This window comes from Chanodichthys erythropterus, chromosome 15 (genome assembly GCF_024489055.1).
Source record: "Chanodichthys erythropterus isolate Z2021 chromosome 15, ASM2448905v1, whole genome shotgun sequence".
In the NCBI taxonomy this organism is placed as follows: Eukaryota; Metazoa; Chordata; class Actinopteri; order Cypriniformes; family Xenocyprididae; genus Chanodichthys; species Chanodichthys erythropterus.
Genome location: NC_090235.1, coordinates 31,538,150 through 31,563,299, shown reverse-complemented (window position 1 = coordinate 31,563,299; position 25,150 = coordinate 31,538,150). Strand labels below are relative to the sequence as shown.

General features: G+C 36.9%; 1 protein-coding gene, 2 long non-coding RNA genes and 1 pseudogene across 3 annotated transcripts; 2 read left to right on the top strand and 2 right to left on the bottom strand.

The window, feature by feature from the left end:
- Positions 1 to 583: 583 nt before the first annotated feature.
- Positions 584 to 8,368, bottom strand: thap7 (THAP domain containing 7). Its single transcript, XM_067411882.1, has 5 exons — positions 8,307 to 8,368; positions 7,524 to 7,603; positions 6,841 to 6,996; positions 4,838 to 4,966; positions 584 to 2,307 (listed from the first exon to the last, which is right to left on the bottom strand). Exons 1-5 carry the CDS (start codon positions 8,358 to 8,360, stop codon positions 759 to 761), a joined length of 1,968 nt encoding a protein of 655 aa, XP_067267983.1. The 5' UTR covers positions 8,361 to 8,368; the 3' UTR covers positions 584 to 758.
- A 288-nt stretch (positions 8,369 to 8,656) lies between these two features.
- Positions 8,657 to 11,068, top strand: LOC137037488 (uncharacterized). Its single transcript, XR_010897283.1, has 3 exons — positions 8,657 to 8,859; positions 10,394 to 10,512; positions 10,949 to 11,068. It is a non-coding gene; the product is annotated as an uncharacterized lncRNA (long non-coding RNA).
- Positions 10,992 to 24,829, bottom strand: LOC137037486 (perforin-1-like; annotated as a pseudogene).
- On the top strand, positions 19,309 to 22,364 carry LOC137037487 (uncharacterized). The gene is made up of 3 exons (XR_010897282.1): positions 19,309 to 19,447; positions 19,541 to 19,688; positions 21,326 to 22,364. It is a non-coding gene; the product is annotated as an uncharacterized lncRNA (long non-coding RNA).
- Positions 24,830 to 25,150: the final 321 nt, after the last annotated feature.

Genomic DNA, 25,150 nt, shown 5'->3' with positions numbered 1-25,150 from the left:
AAAAAGAAAAAATAAGTACTGACCCCAAACTACTGACAATGAATGTAAGTAGATGGGATAAAGAGGAGCTCAGAGCCCATCAGTCTCTGGTCTGGGACATATTTAAATTAAATCAATGCCCATATGTAAAATATTAACTAGTTATAATCTCTGTAATACTAGTTAATTTTTATTTAATGTGTGTTATTGTTTTTCTTCTATTAAGATAAATAAAAAGTATGATTACAATCTTTGGAAGCCAACAACAGAAGGGATGTATGCTTATGTATACTCATGTATACTTAATTTTAGCCCATTCTTTATGAAAGAAAAATTTGATCATCATGGTTGAAGGAACAAACAATTGTTCAAAACCTATACATGTTCATGGGTATGAAAGTATACAGTATAGACAGGGAAGAATAATGAAGTTGGATTTAAAAGTGAATTCAAATCAGTCCTACTTCCCAAGTTCACGTCAGTTCTTTTAGCTTTTAACTCTGTAATTTGGGCCTTTTTGAACAGTATGTCAGGAAGAAATTATTTGATCTGTATTAATGCATCCATTTACTAAACATTGCCCAGCACACACATTTTAGTAACCAAAGAGTTTTATTGAATTACGGTTTTCCAATTTAAATACCAACGTATTAAATTTCTATTAAACAGTATTCTGTGAAAATGATGAAAATGATGCTGATGTCTTCCATATAGAATAAATAAGAGAATAAAACCATCAGATAATAATATAACAACAGAGACGTATCACGTTGAGCAGTTCAGTCAATAAACTCGCTGCTAAGCTGAAGCTGAAACCCCTCTAAATGTTCCTTCAGTCTCTCTCTGACATCTCCCCCCACTGCTGTGGGCCTCAGGTCCGTCTGGTGTGTGAGCTGACCGTTTTCCCACCCCGTAGACGCCAGTGTCATGGAATCACACTTCACAGTCAGTCCATCCCTTTCTTCAGTGGCCTTTGACTGAAATCTGTCCAATATTGCCTGAGGCTGCACTGTCTCAATCACAGTCTCAACATCGACTCTGTTCCTTTCCCCCGTTTCGGTAGCAACTGGCATCAGTAAGACATGATCATTAGCTTTTTCCTGTATCCAGTAGAACTGCTGTCCCTCTCCCTGCTCGATTTCCGTTTCACTCTTTTCCTTTGTGGCGAGGTCGGGGAGAAGAAGTTGTTGATGCGGCTGAAGCACCTGGATTTGCTGCAGATGGAATGGCGTAGATGTTTCCTGTAATGTTGCTGAGTATTGAATAGATCCAGACGCAGTGTGCATGTCAGCCTGTGGATGGAGTAGAGCGAGTTGCTGGATTGCTTCTGTATTATTGTGAAGCTCAAGAGATCCATCCTCCTCTGTGTTCAATTGTTGCGGTTGCAATTCCATGGTGACCACCTGCATTGTGTCCTCATTCTCTGTGCTCTCACAGTAATACAAGTAGTAGCTTTGTTGCTCGACATGTGCCACGTCAGTCCTTGAGTTCTCTGGCTTTTGTTCTTTGAGCACCTTGGCTTTCCTTTTGACTTCCTGGATTCTCTTAGGTTTATGTCTTGCTTGGGATCCTTGAATCTCATCAGGTCCTACAGTTGGCTCTTTGTACACACTTATTTTGTTTCCTTCATTGTCCCTTCCACAATAAAAACAGCATCCTTCTTCTTCTTCCGCTGTGACTTTTCCCCTTTTTTGTCCCTGTCCGTTCCATCCCTCAGCGAGAAGATCTATTTCATCAGTTGTGCCTTCATTTGCACTCTCCTCCAATCCCTCAAGATTGCAACCTCTCTCCCCTTTCATTCCCTGTCCCTTTTGAGCAGCCCAGCTTGAAAACCTACCTATCCGGGCCTCCTTTCCTTTCACCCCGTCTCGCGTGCGAGATAGGGTACTTCTAAGTCGGCTCTCTCTGAGGCGCAGCAGTGCATGGCGTAGCCGGTTCTCCCGCCGTCGAGCGGCACTCAGAAGACGCAGCGCTTTCTCCAAGCTGTCGATGGCTTTGTCGTAGCGCTTTCGCCACACTAGAGGGCACAGCTGAGCGTAGTTGTGTTCTTTCGGCAAGTAAAAGCCAGGAGGTGGGGGAAGGCGTTTCATATAGCAGGATGGAGAGGGTGGACGTGGAGAAGGTTGAGGAGAAGAGGGGTCAGGCGGTCGGTCATTTAATAATGTCTCTTCAGAAGTTTGAGGAGCCTGAGAAGAAGGCTGAGGCTGATCATGCTTATCCTCCCCTTTGTCTTTTTCACACTCATTATCTGCTACTTTTTGCACCACAGACTCATTATCGAAGATCTCTTGGCTTTCTGACTCTTCGTTATTACTGGAGTTCTTGACACTGGAAAAAAATAAGTACAGCTTTATATGTAATTTGATAATTACTTCTACTGTATTGTCTTTGAAATATGGTTACTGTCCAATAGTGTACTGCCGACTGTATTGATTAGCATTTATGGTACACATGAACAATGCAAATATTAAAGAATGCGACAATAAATAGAGTACAAAGCACTCGTTTTTCTAAAGGAACACTGTCCAACAGTGACAACCGCAGGTGAAGAAACAGCGGGAGTCTGAGTCTTTCATGCATCCCTTGAGCTCATAGAGAATGAATGGAGCCCCTAAAGCAGGGCTTGTCAACTGGCGGCCTGCGGGCCAAATTCTTGGTGGTGTGGCTAAATTTGTTTAGATATGTGGCAGCAGTGGCGCCTGCAGCTGTACGGTTATATACACGCACTGTACCATGCACGCTCCTCCGACTGACCTGAGAAACGTTTTCTGTGCGAATATTTCAGCAGTTATTTTGTGTGTTCCGTATTTCTGTCAACAACCAGCGATACCTATCGTTCCTGAATTAATCATTCTTTTGTCTCGATTCTTTCTTTCTGTGAATTGGCCAAACGCACTTGCATAACGATCTGAAAAGATTTGGATTCATTCGGACTGCTCTGTCACTGAATCATCTGAAGTTGTTTCTCGTCAGTAACAACAAATACAGAACAAACAGTGCTGATTTCAGGTGTTTCACTAGTTTACTTTGAACTACGCAGCACGGCCCAGTGGATAATGGAACGAAAGCTTAAAGGAGCTGCTTTTATTCACAGTCACCATCATTAAACAGTGTTGCGGCATCTTGTGAGAAGCGTTTCAATTCGACACACACACCTCTCGTTTACAAACTACAAATCACTCGATGATTAAACTAGTTTTAAATCGGATGAAACAGCCTCAACATTCCCAACAAGACTGATGAGGAAAACCGGAGAAACATGTCATGAATGAAGACTTTTAAGTCCCAAAATCACCATCCTTACAGACATTTTCCATGAATGAACTGTAGTTAACTATGGTTTGTGGAAATGTGGAATGTTTATTTTGAAAACTATGTTATAGCCATTTATATTGCAATACATTTATTATGTAGGTAGGGGAATATATAATTCATGTCTTTGTTGAGGTGTAGTTTTTACCTGTGTTTAGGCATTTTTATAGGCCTATATAACATATCATAATATAATATCATTTGACACGGGTAGTGAGTAGCCATGCATGGTTTTACCTGTGGTTACCATAGTCTCACTGTGAGAATATTTTCATTTAAGCCTAATAATTAATAAAATAATTTTTACCAATAAGACCCACCCCCCACCTCAACTTTTTGATTTTTTTTTTATTTGATAATCCGGCCCTCGAATGAAACTACTTGAGCTCTGCTCAAGTCAAGTGAGAGGAGGCAATGCCTCCACCGCGCTATGATTGGATATGGTCGGTTATGATTGGATATGATATGATAAATCCCAACTCATTTACGTGAGCGTTCCACGTGTCAGTCTGACTCTGCATGAACAAAATGATAGAGGGAGGAAGACTAATTAAAAAGGAAGTAAACAGCTCACCCACTTTAGATATCACCACATTATGTCACGTCATAAACTTATAAAGTCCTAAAAATGTCATGACATCATAAGGTTTTAGTGAGCAATCAGCTTGGTGAAATTAAAGATACATCTTTGTGTCTGTGACAGAGTGTTGACTATTAAAAAGAACAGCTGAAAATCAATACACAAATAAAATATATTGTTTAAATTAGTCATTATTTTGGAATAAATGTAAAAATGCTTAAAACACTGTCTTGATGAGATTGACTTGGTTTTAATAAATAGAACATTAATTACACTGTTAATGTAAAAATACAAAATAGAACTGCATTTGGTTTCTTTTATGATGTAATACAACGTAGTTTTCATTTAACAAAGAAAATGTGACAATGTTAAATGTAACAGACATTAATTTACATTTGATTTATAAAAATAAAATAAAATAAATAAAAACTGAGGTCATTGTTTGCTGCCACATTTCAGAACACCACTGCACGCAACTGATTGAGATATATATATACACACACACCCACACAAACATATATACTTAATTACACATTTGTAATGATGAAGTTGCAATTTAGTACATTTTAAATATATTAACTTTACATGTAATATCGAATAACACATTAGTTAAAAATCAAGAACCTGTATTTTAGTACGTTAGTCAACAAATTAAAATGTGTATTTCTTTAAAGCATGACAAAGTTTTTTAAAACAATAATTCAAAATGTACATTAAAGTAAAACTGTTAATTTGACAATATCACAAAGTGTACGTTTTAAAAGTGTACTTAAGTGTGTTAAGAAACAGTCATGACACTGTAATCTCTTCTTATATACAATAAAGTGGCCCTTTATTTCATTAATATTACATAACCTGCAAGTACAGTTAGAAGATTTAAAGTAGACGTTCAATACAATTAAGTGCAATTCTTTTTTTTTTTCACATGAGAAAGCACAATAGATATAAGTGAATTTTTTCAGATACCTGATAGGTTTTTCCACATTTCGAGGTCTGCCTCTCTGTTTTGTTGCACATTTCCCAGCAGTGCTTCTTTCATGAGGCTGAATTTCGAATATAGTGGGAATTGCATCCTCCTTTAGTCTGCGATAGCCACTAAAAAAAAAAAAAAAAAAAAAAAAAAGGAGGTATCAACATTATTTATTTATTTATTTGTACCTTCTAGGCCTGGTTTCACAGAAAGGGCTTAGATTAAGCCAGGATTATAGCCTGACTTCGTCATACTCATATTCTAGACAGAATGTGAGTCTGATACTGCTCCATTGCACTTGAATTATGGGGCGTGTCTTAACCGAACCAGTAAAAAAACAACAACTCTGCACTCAATTGGATAGACCTACAACCAATCAGAGCAACGCAGTAAGTGACGTATGTTGAACTTGTACTTAAACTTTTGCCGAATCCCGTTGGAAGGACGGCAAACACATCTTTCCCATCGACAAATGTCTTGATTGCGGTTCTTTGTTCGCCTTTTAAAATTAATGCGCTGTCGATTCCTTTTATTACAGACGTGATAGCGGAATCTAAACAACTTACTTCTCAAGCTGCAGTCATCGTTGGTGAAAACCAATTCAACCCAAGCGCTCTTTGATGACGTGGGTGGTTACGTAACCGCAGATAGCCTGTCCATCATCGATTAAAGCCCGCCCTGGCAATATGATTGGCTCGGCGGTCTGGGAGCTGAGCATAATTACTCCACAATGGATCGAGTCCAGACCAAACTTCCCGTCCAAAAAATGTTGTGGGCGGGGTTCGGGCTGGCACCCAGGCTACCAGGATTAGGCTTTAGTTCAATTAGGACATTTAAAGGTGCCCTAGATTGTTTTTTTACAAGATGTAATAAAGTCCTAGGTGTCCCACTGAATGTGTCTGTAAAGTTTCAGCTCAAAATACCCCATCGATTTTTTTAAATTAATCTTTTTAACTGCCTATTTTGGGGCATCATTAACTATGCACTGATTTTTTTCAGCACGGCCCCTTTAAGAGATAAGTTCCCTCTGCCCCACGAGCTCTCGACTATAATACAGTGCATAAACAAAGTTTACACAGCTAATATAACCCTCAAATGGATCTTTACAAGATGTTCGTCATGCACGCTGTATGCATGCTTCGAATTATGTGAGTAAAGTATTTATTTAGATGGTTACGTTTGATTCTGTGTGAGTTTGAGGCTATGCTCTGTGGCTAACGTCTAATTCTACGCTGTTGGAGAGATTTATAAAGAATGAAGTTGTTTATGAATTATACAGACTGCACGTGTTTAAAAATGAAAATAGCAAAGACTCTCGTCTCCGTGAATACAGTAAGAAACGATGGTCACTTTAACCTCATTTAACAGTATTAGCAACATGCTAACGAAACATTTAGAAAGACAATTTACAAATATCACTAAAAATATCATGATATCATGGATCATGTCAGTTATTATTGCTCCATCTGCCATTTTTCGCAGTTGTTCTTGCTTGCTTACCTTGTCTGTGCACAGATCCAGCCGTTAATACTGCCTTTCCTTGTCTAATGCGTCGAATGGGCTGGCATTATGCAAATATTGGGGTCATACATATTAATGATCCCGGCTGTTACGTAACAGTCAGTGTTATGTTGAGATCCGAGTGTTTTCCGGAAGTCTTTTAAACAAATGAGATTTACATTAGAAGGAGGAAACAATGGAGTTTGAAACTCACTGTATGTCTTTTCCATGTACTGAACTCTTGTTATTTAACAATGCCGAGGTAAATTCAAATTCTGATTCTAGGGCACCTTTACGTATTTAAGACAAAAAAATGTCAGTGCAGGTTGCTTTCAGTTAAAAAAAAGATCATACATGCATTTTAGTCTGGGACTAGGCTTAAGCCATGTCTGTGACACCAGGTGCTAATATATATTGTATTTTAACAGCAGAATTAATTGTAAACTTTTTTTTTGGTAATTGTTTCTATGAAAACTTAAGAGTCTAATAAGGAGCAAACCTGACTCCAGAGAGTTCAAAGCTATCAAGGGTGAAGTGTTTAGAACAGAAATAGATGAAACCACTTTGGGGGTCCCACTGGCCTTTTCCCTCAGGGCCTTTGCGATGAGAGTTGATAATCCAAGTGGTGCGACGAGGGTTTCCCTTTTTTGGCAACCTGTAACATGATAAACAATATTAACAAGTTAAGATCATTTAATTACCCTTGAGCAACTACTGCTGAGACATATTATATTCATTAACACTCTTTTTCAAAACACAAAACAAGAATATTGACTATAAGTTGACAATTATTAGTAATCTCATGTAGTTCAGTGAATTGATCACTAGGAGGCAGATATGAATCATTATAGTTTGTCTTGAGCTGACCAAAAGTTTGGCCATATTTTGATTCATAGGACATGGCAGTCTTCAAACTATTAGACTGTAAATCACAAATCCTTTCTATTGTAATTGTTCATTGCATTATTTTTAAATCAAGCTTTTTAATGATTAATCAAAATGAAACCACCTGTGTCTGTGGAAAATAAACATGTTAGAGAGCAGTGGTTCTCCAATTGTTGGCAATAGGTCTGTTCTCTGATAGGGTCATGGACAGAAGGAAGAAAAAGGCTGAATGCAAATAATAAAATATTAAGTCAGTTTCAACATGGCCACTACTGATTTGGAAACATTTATGTGCACCTGTGAAAAGTGATTCCAGATTTCCTAACGTCTTTTGTGTCTCGTGACTTGCAACCTACAGCAGAGCAGTGTCTGGGCATCTAGGAAAAAAATAAACAAAAAACAAATGTTAAATCAGATTTGTAAATACAATAATAATAATAATAATAATTGAAAAACTAATGGCTTTTAATGATCTAATTAAATGAGATCAGCTCTAAGTTTTCATGTTAGCTACTATCAACTGCCAATAAGATGCAGTTAAATGGAAATTGTAAAAATAAAAATAACACAAAAAATAAGAACATAATAAGTTAAAAAATAATATAAATAATAAATGAACAATTATAATAAATAGAACATCAATAATAATAATAAATAAATAAGTAATTTAATTGTATTATTTATTTATTTTAGATTTTCAAAATTAACACATTTTCCTGTTTTAATTTCCTTCAAACTGCATGCCAGTTCTTTGCTGGCAGTTCATATGGTGGTAAAAGGCCCTATATCGTAAATTTTTCTGTTTTAGCAGTTTTTCAAGCAGCCGACTATCGGCGATCGATCGCCCGTATCGATGCGACTTGCTGTCAGCTCATGTATGTGATGTGTTTGAGGCTGCAGTTTCGTCTTTAAGCAACTACATAGCAGGCTGCTAAAACAGACGATACTTAAGGCGGAAGCTAACATGTTGCTCATCTGGAAACAATATAAACCCAGACTACTGAATATATATGCTGGCTGCTTTTCTGGTAAAGAATATTCTCATCAATTTCTGTTTTTAAGATCATCCTTTAAACTCACCACAAAGGCCTGCGACCTCACGAAAATGGCCGTCTTCTTTTTCCTCATAGACATTAGACCCGCCTTTCTGCAGCAGCCAATCGCAGCTATGCATTACTGTGACGTTGCGAATGGACGCAACTTTGCCATTTGAAGGGACAGCGCCTATGAACAGCGCACTGATGATGTTATTATAACATCGCAGTCACCAAACAAACCCATGTATGTGATATGCTTAATGTCATGTTAATTTGGAATTGTTTTTAAATGTTCTTTAGGAACTTCAGACAAAAGCTAATGTGCTTGCATTACCACAAGAAACCACCTGCCATGAAAAATAATTCCCTGTGGAACTTCTGTCATAATTTTGAAACAAAAGACATTTGAGTTTATACTGATTTATTACATTTTAGATAAAAATTACATGGAGAGAGTTGTAACGCCAACGATTCGACCAATCAGGGTTAAACTAGGAGTCCTATGATGCGAGGCCATAAACAGAGGAGCGTTTGAATAGTTGTCAAGGCTGTAAATAGGTACACGCAGATTTTATAAAGAAAAAACAGATATTTAGGTAAGATTTTTTTTTTTTTTTTTTTTTTTTTTACTAAAACTATATTTTGTTTAGTAATTAAACTTTTGCAGATAAAATCATATAACGTTAACTTATATTAGATTAAATTGTAGTTTCTCTGGCAAAACGTGATGCAATTTTAACCTGCTAATTTCAAACCATTATGCTAATACAGCTAGCTAAACACTGGCTGAAAGGGTTAAGTTGGGCTAAAACATCTTTAAAAAGTGTTACAACCATCTCCTTAAATACAACTATGAACAGTTTCTTTTTAATAATCTTACAGAATGCCTAGACAGTGGAAAAGAAAGACAGATAAGATAAGCCATGTTGTCTGTATGGAGCCATTTGGCAACTCAAAGCCAAAGGAAGTGTGGGTAAAATGTGCCCTATATGTAGTTTGCCAACCAAGCCTGCACTTCAGGGTTAAAAATACTGAATTTTGAAAATACTGATTGATAATATTCAGACATTAACACACTAATTTGCACTATGTTTCTGTTTGTTAGATATACATGTTCTTTACACAGGTATATACTTCATATGTACTCTGACCTACGTTGTGCTCCATGAATTACTAAATCTACTGTAGCTTCATTTATCACATTTCTTATTCATCAACAATACAAGAAAGAACAAATCATTATGTAATTAATATTATTGCTTATATGCTCATGTGTTAAAACTACAGTATTTCCTGAGCATTTCCAAGTATGTCTATTGACGTGAAGTGTTTGTGGTTTGTAACAAGGACATGCTTCTGAACTTTAGCATTTCACACATCAGCTGAGCTGAAATGCATGTAGCAATCTCATGCACAGCACTTTGAGACTTTTATATATTTTTTGGAAAACCATTTTAAGTACTAAGAAATACAAAGAAACAAATATGGGTGAATCATTAGCCACACACTTGTGCACATGTTTATTAAACTAGCATATGAGAACAGGGGGAGACCGGGTATGGTTGTAACAGTTTTTGCTTCAGCATCTGTAACTCAGTAAATGTTTGAGCTAGAGTGCTCAAATGTTTCTTCAAAGTACCCATATTTTTTACTACAGAAGTCACCAATTCAAACCTCTGTAAGAATATCACAGCATTTATGAGTTGATGTCAATTCTATGGTGTGTCATGGTTAGAATTTACCCCACTGCCGGGATAGGTTGTAACACATGCTGGGGTAAGTTGTAACAATTAGACAAAAGAAGCAAATCAGTAGCCACATAAGCAATATGCTTCAAAAACAGGTTTATTGAAATAATCCAAAAGAACAATACAAAACAATGACTCTTTTCGTGATTGGCCACAGCTCAGATACACTTGCTGTTTGACTCAGGAGTTTGTGTATGTGTCTGTAAATTAGTCTACTAGAACAAACATCCTTAGATGAACACTCGACTGCAGTGTAAAAACTCCTCAGACCTCAGATGGGTTTGTCAGAAAGACATAAAACATGTGCAGTATTGGGGGTACTCCAGGACTAGGGTTGGGAACCGGATTAACTGGATTATGATTTTTTTTTTTATTATCACAGCTACAGTGCATGTCACAATATCTGAAGACCAGGGTGTGCAGGCTGTGGGACAAACAGTGACATCTACTATATCTGCAACGTCAAAGTGCTGGCAATTGCAGATACATCAGAGACCAAAGGTATTTCACTGCAAATGTCCACATGTTTATCCCCTGAACTACCATATATGTTTATCAATTACCCAAAGAGTCTCTTTGAGGATGATAGTGGTGGTCACCCTAGTTGTACCCGAGTTTTTTTTAACTGCTTACACAATGTGTTGGTTAAATATGTTTCAGTTTGTTTTCATTACCTTTTTAAGCAAACTATTCTATTGTGGTACACAAGAAAACTAGATTGAAAAATGACTAAAATTGGTTAAAGTACTGGAATTTTGTATTCATAGTGTTAGGCTATTAAGTATCAGGACTCTATGAAGTGCACTGTAACTGAAAAAGCCCAACAAAGAACAGAGTGCAAGAGATAAGGTGTTCCTTGCATATTGTGTGTATAGTTTTGTGAATTGTGTAGAGTTTTGAATAATGCAACTGAGTTTTGAACATCGTTGCATTTTAGATTTGGAATTTTGGAAAACATTGAGCCGGAAGGTGTATGCCACCAGAACCATAGACCTGGCCATGCTCAAGATGGGAAGACTTGAAAGTGCCTCAAAAAGAAAAGGCAAGTTTGATTTCAGGAATCAAAATGAACTATTATGAAGTAGAGGCCTGTCTTACCCCAGTGTGAGACCATATAAATAGCACTCACTATAAGTTGTCTGCATCATCACAGCTGTAGACTTAAGGCAGACTTTGCATGACATTTAAGGCCTATTGCTATTTCTGCATGATTACAGTGGTATTTTGAACCAATAATAGGAACAACTCTCTCATAACTTTAACTCTAACTCTAATAAAGTTGTTTTTATATAACACCTTAGTTGTTTAAAGGTAAAAGTATTTGATAGAACTGATAAGAAAACATAAGATTTAACCTGAACGTTCAGATAACGTTGTGTTAAGTAGAGAGCCAGAGCCTCTGTGACTTACCAGACAGAGGATGACATTGGTTTTAACTCACTAATACAGTGATCAGTAATACAGTCGCGCAACAATACACTGTATAGTAAAACTAGTGTATAATGATTACCTGTATGTCTGTAATAGTAATACACTAATGTGATCTTCCTGATCAATTTACCACCTTTCTTTCTTAAACTTAAACCCTAAGCAAAGCAATGTTAAATGTTTAGAATTCAAACACCAAAATAGGGTTGTGTCAATTGTTACGACCGTCTAGGCAAAACTGAAGGCAAAAGCAATACTGAAAATTATAACTCGAACTGAACAAAAGCAAATTTTACAAAGCACACACAAACACAGGAGAAATCAAGACAGAGCAACAAACAAAATGGCACAAAGTCGGCCTCCATAGGGTTTTTGGGGTGGTCCTTATCATCGCAGCAGGAATCAGCCAATTGGGGCCAGAACAATCAGGATCTCTGCGCAGGCCACACCCTCTCCTGCACAGATACACTCAAAACAACATATACTCCTACAGACATTGGATGTAACACATTTCACAATAGTATTGTGTATTTACGATAGTTGGAAATATTGCCAATAGCTGATATGTTTGTCGATAGTCAAGACGATATTAGAGTTGTTTTCATATTAATATACTGTATCTCACATAAGTGAGTACACCCCCTCACATTTTTGTAAATATTTTATTATATCTTTTCATGTGACAACATGACACTTTGCTACAATGTAAAGTAGTGAGTGTACAGCTTGTATAATTTAATGCAGATGTGGTATTGGTCCATCCTGTGTGACCCTTGTGTGCAAAGCAGTCTTGACTTGCACTGGTATATGAAGTTATTTGGACACATTCCCTTCATAAATAAAATTACACCACTGTGTCCTTAGTGGCTCAAATGCAAGGAGTTTATGGAGATATCTCTTATGTTTACTATTATAACCATTAATAGATCGTGATAATGTTCACATAGCTGTGACATATCACAAGCTCAGGGACAGACGTTCTTGAGTGCTGCTGTCATGCAGAGTTTTGTTCCGACCCCGCTCACCTTCCTTCATGTAGCCTTAGCAATCCTGAAGAAGTGTGTTTGATCAGGGTTGTACAGCTAAACTGTACAGGACAGCTGCATTCCAGGACCAGTGTTACTGGTACACTGTTAATGTTTGCGAAAACAAAATGGCTGCGCTGTGGGTAGGAACTTACAGATTAAGGGGCGGTAATATTATAATAAGATCCCCTCCCTACGACAGGAGGGGAGTGAAATCTGAGCGGCTCATTTTTTCACATGCTTGTAGGGAAAGGCTTACCAAAACAGTTACTGGGTTGTCCTTTAGCATGTTTTCTGGTTTGTTAGATACACTAGGGACCCAATAATAGCACTTAAACACGGAAAAAGTGCTTGTACCCTGATAATTGCTGCTCGCAGCTACGTATTTTTATTATTTTTTGGGGATGTTCACATATCGCGTCTAAAAACGCGTGGAAATCGTGGCCGCGCCGCTTTCTCCTTCTTTACAAAGCACTAGCGCTCCTGTGGCGTCTGTCATTGCTATATGCAACCATGAACTGCACTCTCCACAAGGAGTAGGAAGTTTCAGCAAAGATAAATTTCTAGCCCTTGCATTAGCTTTACTACTAGATATACCTGTACAGTTATGATCAGAGCTTTTGATGTTTTGTTACGGAAATGTGAACGGCCCCTTTTTCTGCCCTAAAAGTGTCTGGCCAGCCAAAACCATAAGTACAAACCATAAACACCAAATTTGGCAGGATGGTCCCAAATGACTCCCATTACTGCACGCACCCATTCCGAATGGGCCATAGGTGGCGCTATAATAAGTACTTTTAGGTTTTTCTCATATATCCACAACCTTACAGGTTATAATCAAAATTCTCTGATTCTCTGAGTCAAGCTGAACAAAATATATATCTCCGTTTTTCGTACATCTCAAAACATATATCTCCGTAAATGATATATTCTGACATTTTGAGCTTTTTGATAAACATATTTTTTTCAAACTCCTCCTAGGCCATTTGCCAAATTAACACCAACCCTGGTGACAAAAAGTTGTCAAAAGAATTTGGATTCATCAAATGGTTTAGAAGATATAGTTTAATAAGTGTATGGAGCCATGGCTACAAAATGAATGGGCTTGTATCTTCTAAGCGGTTTGAATAATTACAATTCTTTTGATATCTTTTTATCATAAGTGTCTATAGATGATACATGCCAAATTTCATGTTAATCAGTCAAGTGGTTTAGGAGGAGTTTGAAAAATAAATTTTTGCCAATTCAAAATGGCCGACAGACTACAACATGTTGTAATAATGTTGTCTACTAGAGGAAACCACAGGATAAGACATCTATTTTTTCATCAATTTGAATGTATGAATCCAAGTCTCACAGAACTTCATACACATGGACGACAAGACATTCTGAGTAAACATGCAATTTGATGAGTTTCATGAACTTCTGATGCTCGGGGCGCTAACAGCAATATTAAATATTAGCCATTTATATCAATGAGATTCAGAGATGAAGGCCATAACAGTAATATTGTCCACCAGAGGGAGCCACAGGATAACAAATCCTTTTAGATCTTATAGTTTAAAGTCTGCATGAAATCAAAATTGACCCTATTTACTTTGTTAGTGCATATTACTAGTCTTGTGGTGAACAATTAATCCGTGCAAGTTAATACACCGAAAAAATGGTTTGTCGCGGCAATCTGTGTAAATGGTTCGATAGATTGACTTATATAACCAGCTTGCAAACAACTGTGTAATGCTTATAGATCATTCAGTGTTAAAATAACTTTTATTGTCAAGATTCATCTTTGTTTTTGTTCCTACTTTACCCTGTGTGAAGTTCATGTTTACTTGATTCTCATAGTTTCTGAGTATGCCATTGTTTGTCCACATGGTTTTTGATTAGTTTCACCTGTGTCTAGTTTAGTGCCTTATTTTGTATTTATACCCAGTTTATTTCAGTTCTTTGGTGTTGCCTATTGAATGGTTGGTGTGTAGTGCTCCTGTGGTTTTTCCTGGGCCTTCCTGTGCCTTTTTTTTGAGTAAAATAAGGACTGCTGCATTGTTATCCAAGCATCATGTTTTCCTCTCTTCTGTCACTGACCCGTGACATTTATATATCCTAATAACATTGAAAATATGTCATGTAAACAGACATTATTAATTTTATTGCTGTATATCCATTTTATTTGTTATATCCATTGATCCATTAATCTATTCTTCAAACGATTTATCCTCTGTAGTATCAAGTCCATCCCAACATCTCGGGCCACAGACAGAAATATATTAAATTATTAAAATATTTTTTGTAGGCTGAAATAAGTGATTTACTTTGTTCCTTTTGACACCAGCATGTATTGCTAACTTGCTTCATCAAACCTAAAATATCATCCACATGGTCCATTTATTCTTGGAACCCAATGATTGCCCCTTGTGGCTATATTTACATCCATAATAATAATAATAAGTCAACTTTTGTTTGATCCAACTGATTGGTCCCAGTTTCTAACAAAAATTCTGTTAGAATTCTTTTTGGATTTGTTAGACAAAACCTCTAAGAAACATTATCTCAAATTACTTGATTGACACTGATAGTAGGGACTGTAAGGCCACGATCATGAACAGGCCAGACTTTTGTAGCCTTACCCCACCATAATCTTTAACATGTTTGATCCCTGTCCAGTCATTTGTTGGTGGCATTGTAACTTTTGCCATCAAACTCAGTCATGGTGAATCTTTTGTTCTTATTGTTATTTTCATATGCTAACAGTCTAATAAATATGTGTGTGGCTATTGATTCTCACATATATTTGCTTTTTTGCATTTCTAGTAGAATGCAAGTAGTAGAACCCTTCCAACCCCCCAAAACAAAAACAAAAACAAACAAACAACAAAAAAACATGTTCTAACTTAGCCAATGTCTCAAAGTGGCATGCAAAGGTTGCTAAATGCATTTTAGCTCAGCTCAGCTGATGTGTGAAACGCTAAAGCTTAGAAACATACTTACAAACCACAGACACTTGAATATATCACATTAACAGGCCTACTTCGAAATGTTCAGGAAATCCTGTAGTGTTAATACATGAGCATATAAGCAATAATATGAATTACATGGTTGTTCAATATTGATAAATAAGAGATGTGATGGATGACGCTAAAGTAATAAAGTAAGTTTAGTGATTAATGGAGCACAACTACATAGCCTCTATGGAGCATAGAGTACTTAGCCTACATACACTAACTAATGAGACCTAAGCTTCATTACCTAGCATCATTTATTAATTACACTTATATTAATTTAATGATTTCTATGATTACTGTTAACCAAAATGAATATTATAAAGCACATGCATCCAAAAGATTATGTGCTTGAAGGTAAGGCATGTATAAAAAGCCCTTCCACATAACTGTCCTTGATTGATTTAAATATAATATTCTTCAAATAATTAAAAATTATAAATAAAGTTATGATTTTGTAGTTTAGTTCAGCTGCCTACATAACATATATGGAGAGAGCTATCTGTTAGAATTCCAATTTCATATGTAATGACTGAGGCAAATCAGACACAATCATTGGTTAGTTAACCAATAGTTTAAGCTCACTCTGGAGTCTGTCCCCATCCCCCGGGAAGTTTTCAGTTACAAGTTTATTGCGCTGAGGAATGTGGTTGCCGCATGGAGAACAGAGTAGAGACACAGAAAATCTGCATCTTCCCTGCATTTTCCACACAGAACGCAGACCCTATGGCATTAATGTATAGACAGACTGTGCTATAAATGAACCCTTCTCAGGAAATGGTATCCATTATTACTGATGTTGTATTGTACTCATTGTATTTACATGTTTGATGATTGTTAAATGTTACGACCTGCACAGTAACCTCAATCATGCCATGTTTAGTGTCTATACATTCGTAGCGGGAAGATTTAAATGCTTGTGTATGCGGTACATCCATACCTGTGCAACACATCAGTATTAAAAGAATATTTAATAGTTCTGATTCAAGAACTCAGCTTGTTAATCTTTCTGGGTCGTAAAAGCCCTGACAGGAGGGGTGTTGCCACCCAGAATTACAACATCTTCATTGGTCCGGTCAACAACTGAGAGGTGTGACTCTGACCAGAGGTTAAAAACCAGCGAACAGTGCCACTCCCTCTCTTCTTCCTTGCTTCTAGACGACCGAACAAATCTCCTTGCGGCCGGCCTCTCTAGGCCCGGCCGCAAGGCTGGTAGGCCCCTGGCCTACAACACCCAGCCATGTGCTCATCACCCAACAGACTGGCAACAACTTCAGATGATAACTTCAAGAGTTATCCTCAACCTGCAGATCCGACGCTCTTCAGCCTAAAGGCATCTTGCAAGTATCGTACATTTTAATGCTAAACAGCGATTTAGTATTGATTTGTAAAGACTTTACCTTTGCTATTGCTAAAAGAAACTGATGAGTCCTTTCCAGAGTGCCTTTGACATTTCATGTAGCTCTAGTAACAGCATCTCTTCCGGTTCAACTCTATCATTACTCATTCTGACTTGTGTATGTGTGTGTGAGACCCTTTGTGTATGTTATGTTACGTGTTTGTTAGTTTAGTTATGTGTTTGTGAGTTAGTTAATAAAGATTGTGCACAGGACATGTTTGGTTCTGACTCCGTTTGCTAATGAATTGCCGCTTAAGTGATAGATCCGGACTACGTGCTCTGAGTAGTACAGTACAATAAGAAATATTATTTTTCCATAACTTGGAAATTAACATTTCTTAGAATTAATAAACAATCAACACTGAGCGTTCACTGGACGAACAGGTTAACTGATTGTAATATTAATTTTAATGTAGCTATGTCCAGTTAATCTGATTAACGGATTTGCATATTCATAATTAATCATAATTAATAATCATAATGAGTTATGAATAATTATTAATATTTCCCCTTTGAGTTAATTCGCTACATATATCAAGAATAGTTTGCAATACACAAGCTAGAAGTTGCCATCTTTTTATATGACACAAATAGGAATTAAATAGAAGTTTGCAATTCCAAATTCAACTTATTTTCTCTATGCCTTCAAATGTGAACCGAGAAAATTAAATATGACTGTGTAGTAAAATATAAAAAAAATAAAAAATAAAATAAAATGGGGAAGTACCAGCACTGCCTGTAGTTAGTGCACTGTATAAGTGACAATGTACAGTGTGTATACTATTACTTTTTGCAAGTCCAAAATAATAAAAACCCAAAAAGAACAAAAACACACAGATCTGTCTTTAAGAATGCTTTTTAATGCAAAAACAGAAAATAAATCAGAAAAGCAATGGAAGAACTAAGCTAAGGATACTTATACACTTATTTTCTATAGCAGATGAAAGAGCTGTTAGGCTATATTAGGTCTATTGTTCATGCATAAAGGATGGATTCAAAATGCAGTTCACAGCATAACTAGTTTTTCATAAGTACTCTTGAAGTTGAACTTATTTGAGTTATTGTAAGCTGATTCAAGCCTGGGCATGTCTTTAACCAGAACACCATTTCTTGAGCTGAAAATGTCAGCCAGAGGAGCAGCCATTGGAGAAGCTTTGTGTTCATTACACTGTGGGCCTTGTAGACTGGGAGCGCACTTCACTTCATAGGTAAAATAGAAGGTGCCATATTTAAAAATACAAGTGTCATTCACAACTCCACTTCTAAGATCAAAAGAGCATGAACCAAGGAAATCGCTGTTCCAGTAAATGTCTTCGTCATATACTTTAAAAGTTAATTTGGAATTGGCCATGCTGATCTTAATAGGACCAAACTCAAATGTTTCTGGCCAACGTGGATTGTCATTATTATTATTAATCTCAGTGCGCTTGCTTTGTGTGCCATATTTAACTAATACAGAGCCATCTGTTTGTGTAAATGTATCTCCATACAGACCATTGGCTCTAAGGTTTTAAACTTTCAAGGTGGCAAGTCCTTTTTCAGCTGGACAACGGTTAGACTTTATAATCTGACTACCTTCACAAACACAAGCACATCTGTCTCTTGTACTGCACTTCCTGCCAATCTTGCAAGACTCAGAGCAAACGTTCATGAGAGCATTTTCAATTATGTATTTTTCAACAGCTCTCTTTAGTCCTTTCCTGGGAGGATGTTTAGTACTCAGTAAGAAATGGAGGGGTTTCAGAGAGTAGTGCACAATGTCAGGGAGGCTCTTCAAAGACTCAAGCCAGTTCTTAAGGGAATTTGGGTGTGATGAACCAGAAAAAAGCAGATCTTCTCCATTTATGTTTCCTCCGATAATCTCTGTCTGGCGCTCATTGAACATGGTGCTGAACTTTTGATTTGTGCCCATTTTCCTTTTCTGTTCTTTACAAAAATGGCTTTCTGTCTTCACAGTTGCTGCATTGTATGAACCAGAGGCTTCTACATCCAAACAGTCTTTTACCGCAGTATCTGTAAGCCCGCTCGCTGTTGCCTGACAGGTTTTGAAGGCTGTTATGGCTTTCATTTTCCCCCCTAACTTGACATCTTTGATGTAGTGAGTGCCATATGTGGTGATCAGGTTGCGGTAGGCGTCTGGATCGTAGGATGCAGGGAGTGACGTGATTGCTTCAATAAACTCTTCATTAAGAGGAGGCTTTTCAGCTACACGATATCTGTAAAGAAACAATAAACATGCTTGAATTCAGTGGGACCATAGAGGGAGCAATTTAAAGTTTTCATTTCTTTGCATTGTCATTTTATGAGGACAACAACCCAACTTTCTCACCTGTAAAAGCTGCATGCAACTTTATGTTTGGTGAAACTGTATTTGTCTTGTTTTGATTTTGTCATTGCAAATTTCGCTTCCCTGGAATGAGTGCTTCCGAACGAAGCTCCAGGAGCCTTCACATCTAAACCAACTTTCCAGTCGACTGAGAGTGCTGATGAGGAATCATTGACCAGTGCTTCACTTGATTCAAAGATCTGACTGGCGACTTTCATTGAACACTTTGGCAAAGTCCTCCAGTCTTTAACTGCTGCTGGTAGCTTCTGTTTTATTCCATTCATGTAACTGTTCTTGCACAATTTACAAGTGCCGTTTCCTAAATCCCATTTCTCCATGTTGATCACGTAAGATCCTTTTCGCTCCATGGTCACAACATCAAATCCCTCTCCAGCAAGATTGTATCCTGGAACAAAGGGAGCATCTTCACACTTGTTTGATGCACCTGTGTCATCCTCTCCAGAAATGATCATGAGAAGCAATGCGCAGAAAACAACAAGGTAAACTTGGAACTGCCCCATCTGTAATGAGATGAGAAAATGTTTCTGTCAAATCATTATTGGTTTCAAATTTTACATGAAAATAATGTTCTCATAAAATTGATCATATCAACAATATTGCTATATTTTAACATTATAAACAAATTACAAATGTGTATGTAAAACAGTAATAATTTCTTCAAAATCATAATATGATTTATGTGATGATTTTTCAGTTTTCTTTACCATTAAATTCACAGGTGAGCTGATCAATTGAATCTGAAATATGTTGTCTCTCTAACTGCTCATTTTATATGATGCTTGTGTAGTCGTGGGTGTCAAAGTTTTGTAGTTCAAATAATATGCAGTGATATGAGTGTCAGATTTCTGTGTTGGCCATATGTGCTCCTGCCTCTTGATTCCCTTTGCTACACTCCTTATGATGTCACCTTTATTTTAGTGCTGTCAAAATTAACACATTAACACATGCGATTATTTTTTTCAGTTTAACATGCAATTAATGCAGCATCCGTTTTTTCACCATCCTTTAGCTAGCATTACATTAGCTGGTAGCCTATATGATTACACTCTTATTTTTATTCAAATTTTACATTTTACAAAAAAACTAAATAAAACAAGATAGAAAATATATACAAATCAATAAATGATAATATCAATAACAACAACAATATAATATATCATTAATAACTGTTTATATTTTTACAGAATGTGTAGAATAACTAATTTCTTCAGAAAACACAATTACAAAAACAGTTGTCAACACCACATGATTTATTATTAATAAATTATTATTATTAGTGCCAATCCCGTGGGTGCCTATCTCAAAAAATGATTGAGATTCAGGAACCTCTCTGATTGGTAGATTTATAATACACACAATTTTACCATTATATTTACATTACAACATAACCTGATACAAAAGTTTGCTTTCTGTATTTTGCATGATGACAAATTGCATTTTAAGAAATTAACTGCAAAATCATATGGTATATCAGCAAGAGTGCGACTTGCTACAGCAAATAATATGTGCTTTTGTTGTATTTGCTGTCCGTGTATTTCTCTTTACGAGACATGAATAAATGTGTAATGAATTCATAAGCGCATCATCGCATGAAGAAAAAGACAATACTCTTGAAAAATGAGCACCAAGTATAATTAATTGTATGGAACGTGGGCACCCACCAGCAGAAACATAATTTGGCACCTATATGATCATTATTATTAGGCCCTAGCCTATTTTTGTTATTTTACTATGTAAATATACTGCAAAAGCTGTCAATTTAACTGACAGGTGAGCCATAGTTGATCGGTCGGGACATATTTCTAAAAGGAGGGATGGGCCACAAATCTGTGAGTACAGTTTGCAAAACTGTGGGAACGGATTGTGAAAACGTGGGCATGGATTTGTGAGCACGGATTTTAAAACTGAAGGTACAGTTTACAAATCTGAGTGTACGGATTGGAAATTCATGGGTACTGTTTATTAAACAGTGCACTGCCTCCTAGTGGTCTGCATGCACATCGACGCGGACAACAACGCAGAAGTATAAATGAAAACAGACGCATAGCCTACCGCACAGAGGCTCCGGCGTAGGTCCGACGCTGAAGTATAAATCAGCCTTTACTGTGCCGAGCAGGGCGGGCGAGAGCCATGAGGGAACGGCGTGAAGCCGGTGACGTAAGAGATAATGAGCTCCACCTGCGAGGCGCACTGGCCTTGAGTCTCTCACGGAGAAGCTCCGGAAGCATAAAAGGAGGAGCATCAACAGTGAAGGACTAGAGAGGACCTGGATATTATTTTATGTTTTATTATGTTTGTGTGGCTGGAAGATGTCTGCGAGGGTCTGCCGGCATTACTTTCATTTTGTTCTTTGTTTATTTTGGAATTAAAGTTTTGTTGAACGTTCGCCGGTTCCCGCCTCCTTCTTCCCGTATTTACGAACTGTGTTACAGTTACATTGTTCTACCAATCCTATATTTGAATTGTTTTAAGGGTAGGTTTAGGGTAGGGTATAGGTAAGGACATTTATAAGTCTCAAACCACATGCTGGTTGCATTTACCGCTGTGCTACCTACTAACATACTAACCGTATTGAGTTCTCTTTTAAGCTTGAATGGACGAAAACACACAAAATTATGCCAAAATACCCATTTTGTCAAGTATCCTCATAAGCACAGTATTAAATGAGTTAAATAAATTCTTAAATGAATATAAAGCATTGTGAGAAAATAGGATGCAGATCCACGTCACGTGCGGCAGATCTTAAAGTTTTTGCAGTGTTAAAGGGTTAGTTCACCCAAAAATGAAAATTATGTCATTAATGACTCACCCTCATGTCGTTCCACACCCGTAAGACCTCCGTTCATCTTCGGAACACAGTTTAAGATATTTTAGATTTAGTCCGAGAGCTTTTCTTCAGAGCTACTGATGTCACACTTAAGTTGATGATCAGTGTCATGGTACCAACAAAACTCGATTGGATTGATTTGAATTGTCAACTCAAAATTCTTAACACGTAACCCTGAGTTTGTTCAACTACCATCATTGTACAGCCCCCTGATAGTTCTGATTTAACTTGACACAAAGCATGTGACTGAATTTGCTTCAATTACTATTTTGCAAAAGTTTTCTCATTTAGTTTATATGAATTTATAATCAAATGTATCAACAATTTATAAACAATGATATAATGTGCCTCCCCAGAAGAAGGTTTTAGTTACATATCTTTTGCAGAGCAGCTGTCAGTTTTAGCAGTTTTAGGATTTTTTCTTTCTAAAAAGTAAATAAATCACACAGATCAGGTTTTGTGAATGCTTTAATAAAACAAAATACAAAGACAAGTAATTGGAATGAAAATTATTGAGCAATGTTTATACTTAAGCATTTTAAGCATGTGATTATTAGCAAGCTTTGCAAGATTATGGCTTTAATGCATAACGCCTGATTTGAGATCCTACTAAAATCCTACAGCTTTATCTGTTTTCCAGAAGCGCTTTTGAATTTATTTGAGAAATTGTGAGCTGATTCAAGTCTGGGCATGTCTTTAACAAGAACCCCATTTCTTGAGCTGAAAATGTCAGCCAGAGGGGCAGCCATTGGAGAAGCTTTGTGTTCATTACACTGTGGGCCATTTAGACTAGGAGCACATTTCACTTCATAGGTAAAAAAGAAGGTACCATATTTAAAAACACAAGTGTCATGCACAACTCCACTTCTAAGATCAAAAGAGCATGAACCAAGGAGATCGTTGTTCCAGTAGCTGTCTGCATCATAAACTTTAAAAGTTAGTTTATTGGCCATGCTGATCTTAATAGGACCAAAATCAAATGTTTCTGGCCAACGTGGATTGTCATTATCATTAATAGTTTTAGTGCGCTTCTTTTGTGTGCCATATTCAACTAATACAAAACCATCTGTTTCAGTACGTACATCTCCATACAGACCTTTAGCTCTGAGACTGTAAACTTTCAGGGTGGCAAGTCCTTTTTCAACTGGACAACAGTTAGACTTTATAATTTGACTGCTTTCACAAACACAAGCACATCTGTCTCTTGCACTGCACTTCCTGCCAATATTGCAAGACTCAGAGCAAACTTTCATGAGAGCATTTTCAATTATGTATTTTTCAACAGCTCTTTTCAGTCCTTTCCTGGCAGGATGTTTAGTACTCAGTAAGAAATGGAGGGGTTTCAGAGAGTAGTGCACAATGTCAGGGAGGCTCTTCAAAGACTCAAGCCAGTTCTTAAGGGAATTTGGGTGTGATGAACCAGAAAAAAGAAGATCTTCACCATTTATTTTTCCTCCGATAATATCTGTCTGGCGCTCATTGAACATGGTGCTGAACTTTTGATTTGTGCCCATTTTCTTCTTTTTTTCTTTACAAAAATGTGACTCTACCTTCACAGTTGCTATGTTGTATGAACCAGAGGCTTCTACATCCAAACAGTCTTTTACTGCAGTGTCTGTAAGTCCACTCACCGTTGCCTGACAGGTTTTGATGGCTGTTATGGCTTTCATTTGCCCCCCTAACTTGACATCTTTGATATAGTGAGTGCCATATGTGGTGATCAGGTTGCGGTAGGCGTCTGGATCATAGGATGCAGGGAGTGATTTAATTGCTTCAAGAAACTCTGCATGAAGGGGAGGCTTTTCAGCTACACAATATCTGTAAAGAAACAGTTAATACCTTTGAATTCAGTGAGGTCAAAGAGGTCAAATTTCTTTTCATTGTCATTATATGAGGAAAAACTACCCAGCTTTCTCACCTGTAAAAGCTGCATGCAACTTCATGTTTGGTGAAACTGTATTTGTCTTGTTTTGATTTTGTCATTGCAAATTTTGATTCCCTGGAATGAGTGCTTCCGACTGCAGCTCCAGCAGCCTTCACATCTAAACCTACTTTCCAGCTGACCGAGAGTGCTGATGAGGAATCATTGACCAGTGCTTCACTTGATTCAAAGATCTGACTGGAGACTTTCATTGAACACTTTGGCAAAGTCCTCCAGAACACAACTGCAGCTGGTAGCTTTTGTTTTATTCCATTCATGTAATTGTTTTTGCGCAATTTACAAGTGCTGTTTCCTAAATCCCATTTCTCCATGTTAATCACGTAAGATCCTTTTCGCTCCATGGTCACAACATCAAATCCCTCTCCAGCAAGATTGTACCCTGGAACAAATGGAGCATCCTCACACTCTTTTGGTGCCCCTGTGTCATCCTCTGCAGAAATAGTCATAAGAAGCAATGCCCAGAAAACAAGATAAATCTGGAACTGTCCCATCATCTGTAAGGAGATAAGAAATTATCCATAGATCTGTCAAATCATTATTGGTGTGAAAATTAACATCAATGAACAAGAATGATAGCCAAACAAAATATAAACAAATAACATTAAAAAAAAAAAAAAAAAAAAAATTAAAAAGCATATTAAAATTAAATTTTCTCTTTACAATCATTATATGATTAATTGAATGATTTTTTTCAGTTACCTACTATTAAATGTACAGCTGAGCTCGTCACAAATGAGTCATGGAAAAAGTTGTCTCTCTAACCTGTATTTTATACGCTGTCTGTGTCGCTGTGGGTGTGAAAGGTTTTTAGTGCAAATGATATGCAATCACGTGGCTATGACAAATCTTCTAATATTAGTTTAACACATTGCATGGGCCTAAGATGAGAAATGCTATAAATATGTTCTGGTGAACATAGAAGAACATTTTAACATTTTAAGTTATCAGATATGTCAATAACCTCTGCAAATGGATGGCAGTATTACAAAGAAGACAAACATCCATGCTTAAGAGTTGAAATTTAAAAGATGCTCTGGTTTCATTCTGAGAAGTCCCAGTGAATAAGAGAAGATACAAATTATCTGTATATCTATTATTCTTGTATATTGTAATTTTATTTATTAATTTAATGCTAATTCATGAACAAACAGGTCTTAGACGTCTTTTCACCG

Excerpts from the sequence above, each read along its gene's own strand:
- thap7 (XM_067411882.1), bottom strand. The coding sequence starts at position 8,360 with ATGTCTATGAGGAAAAAGAAGACGGCCATTTTCGTGAGGTCGCAGGCC. Across the intron at positions 7,604-8,306 it reads TGAGGTCGCAGGCCTTTGTG|ATGCCCAGACACTGCTCTGC; the intron begins GTGAGTTTAAAG and ends TTTTTTTCCTAG. Across the intron at positions 4,967-6,840 it reads TTTGAACTCTCTGGAGTCAG|TGGCTATCGCAGACTAAAGG; the intron begins GTTTGCTCCTTA and ends TTTTTTTTTTAG.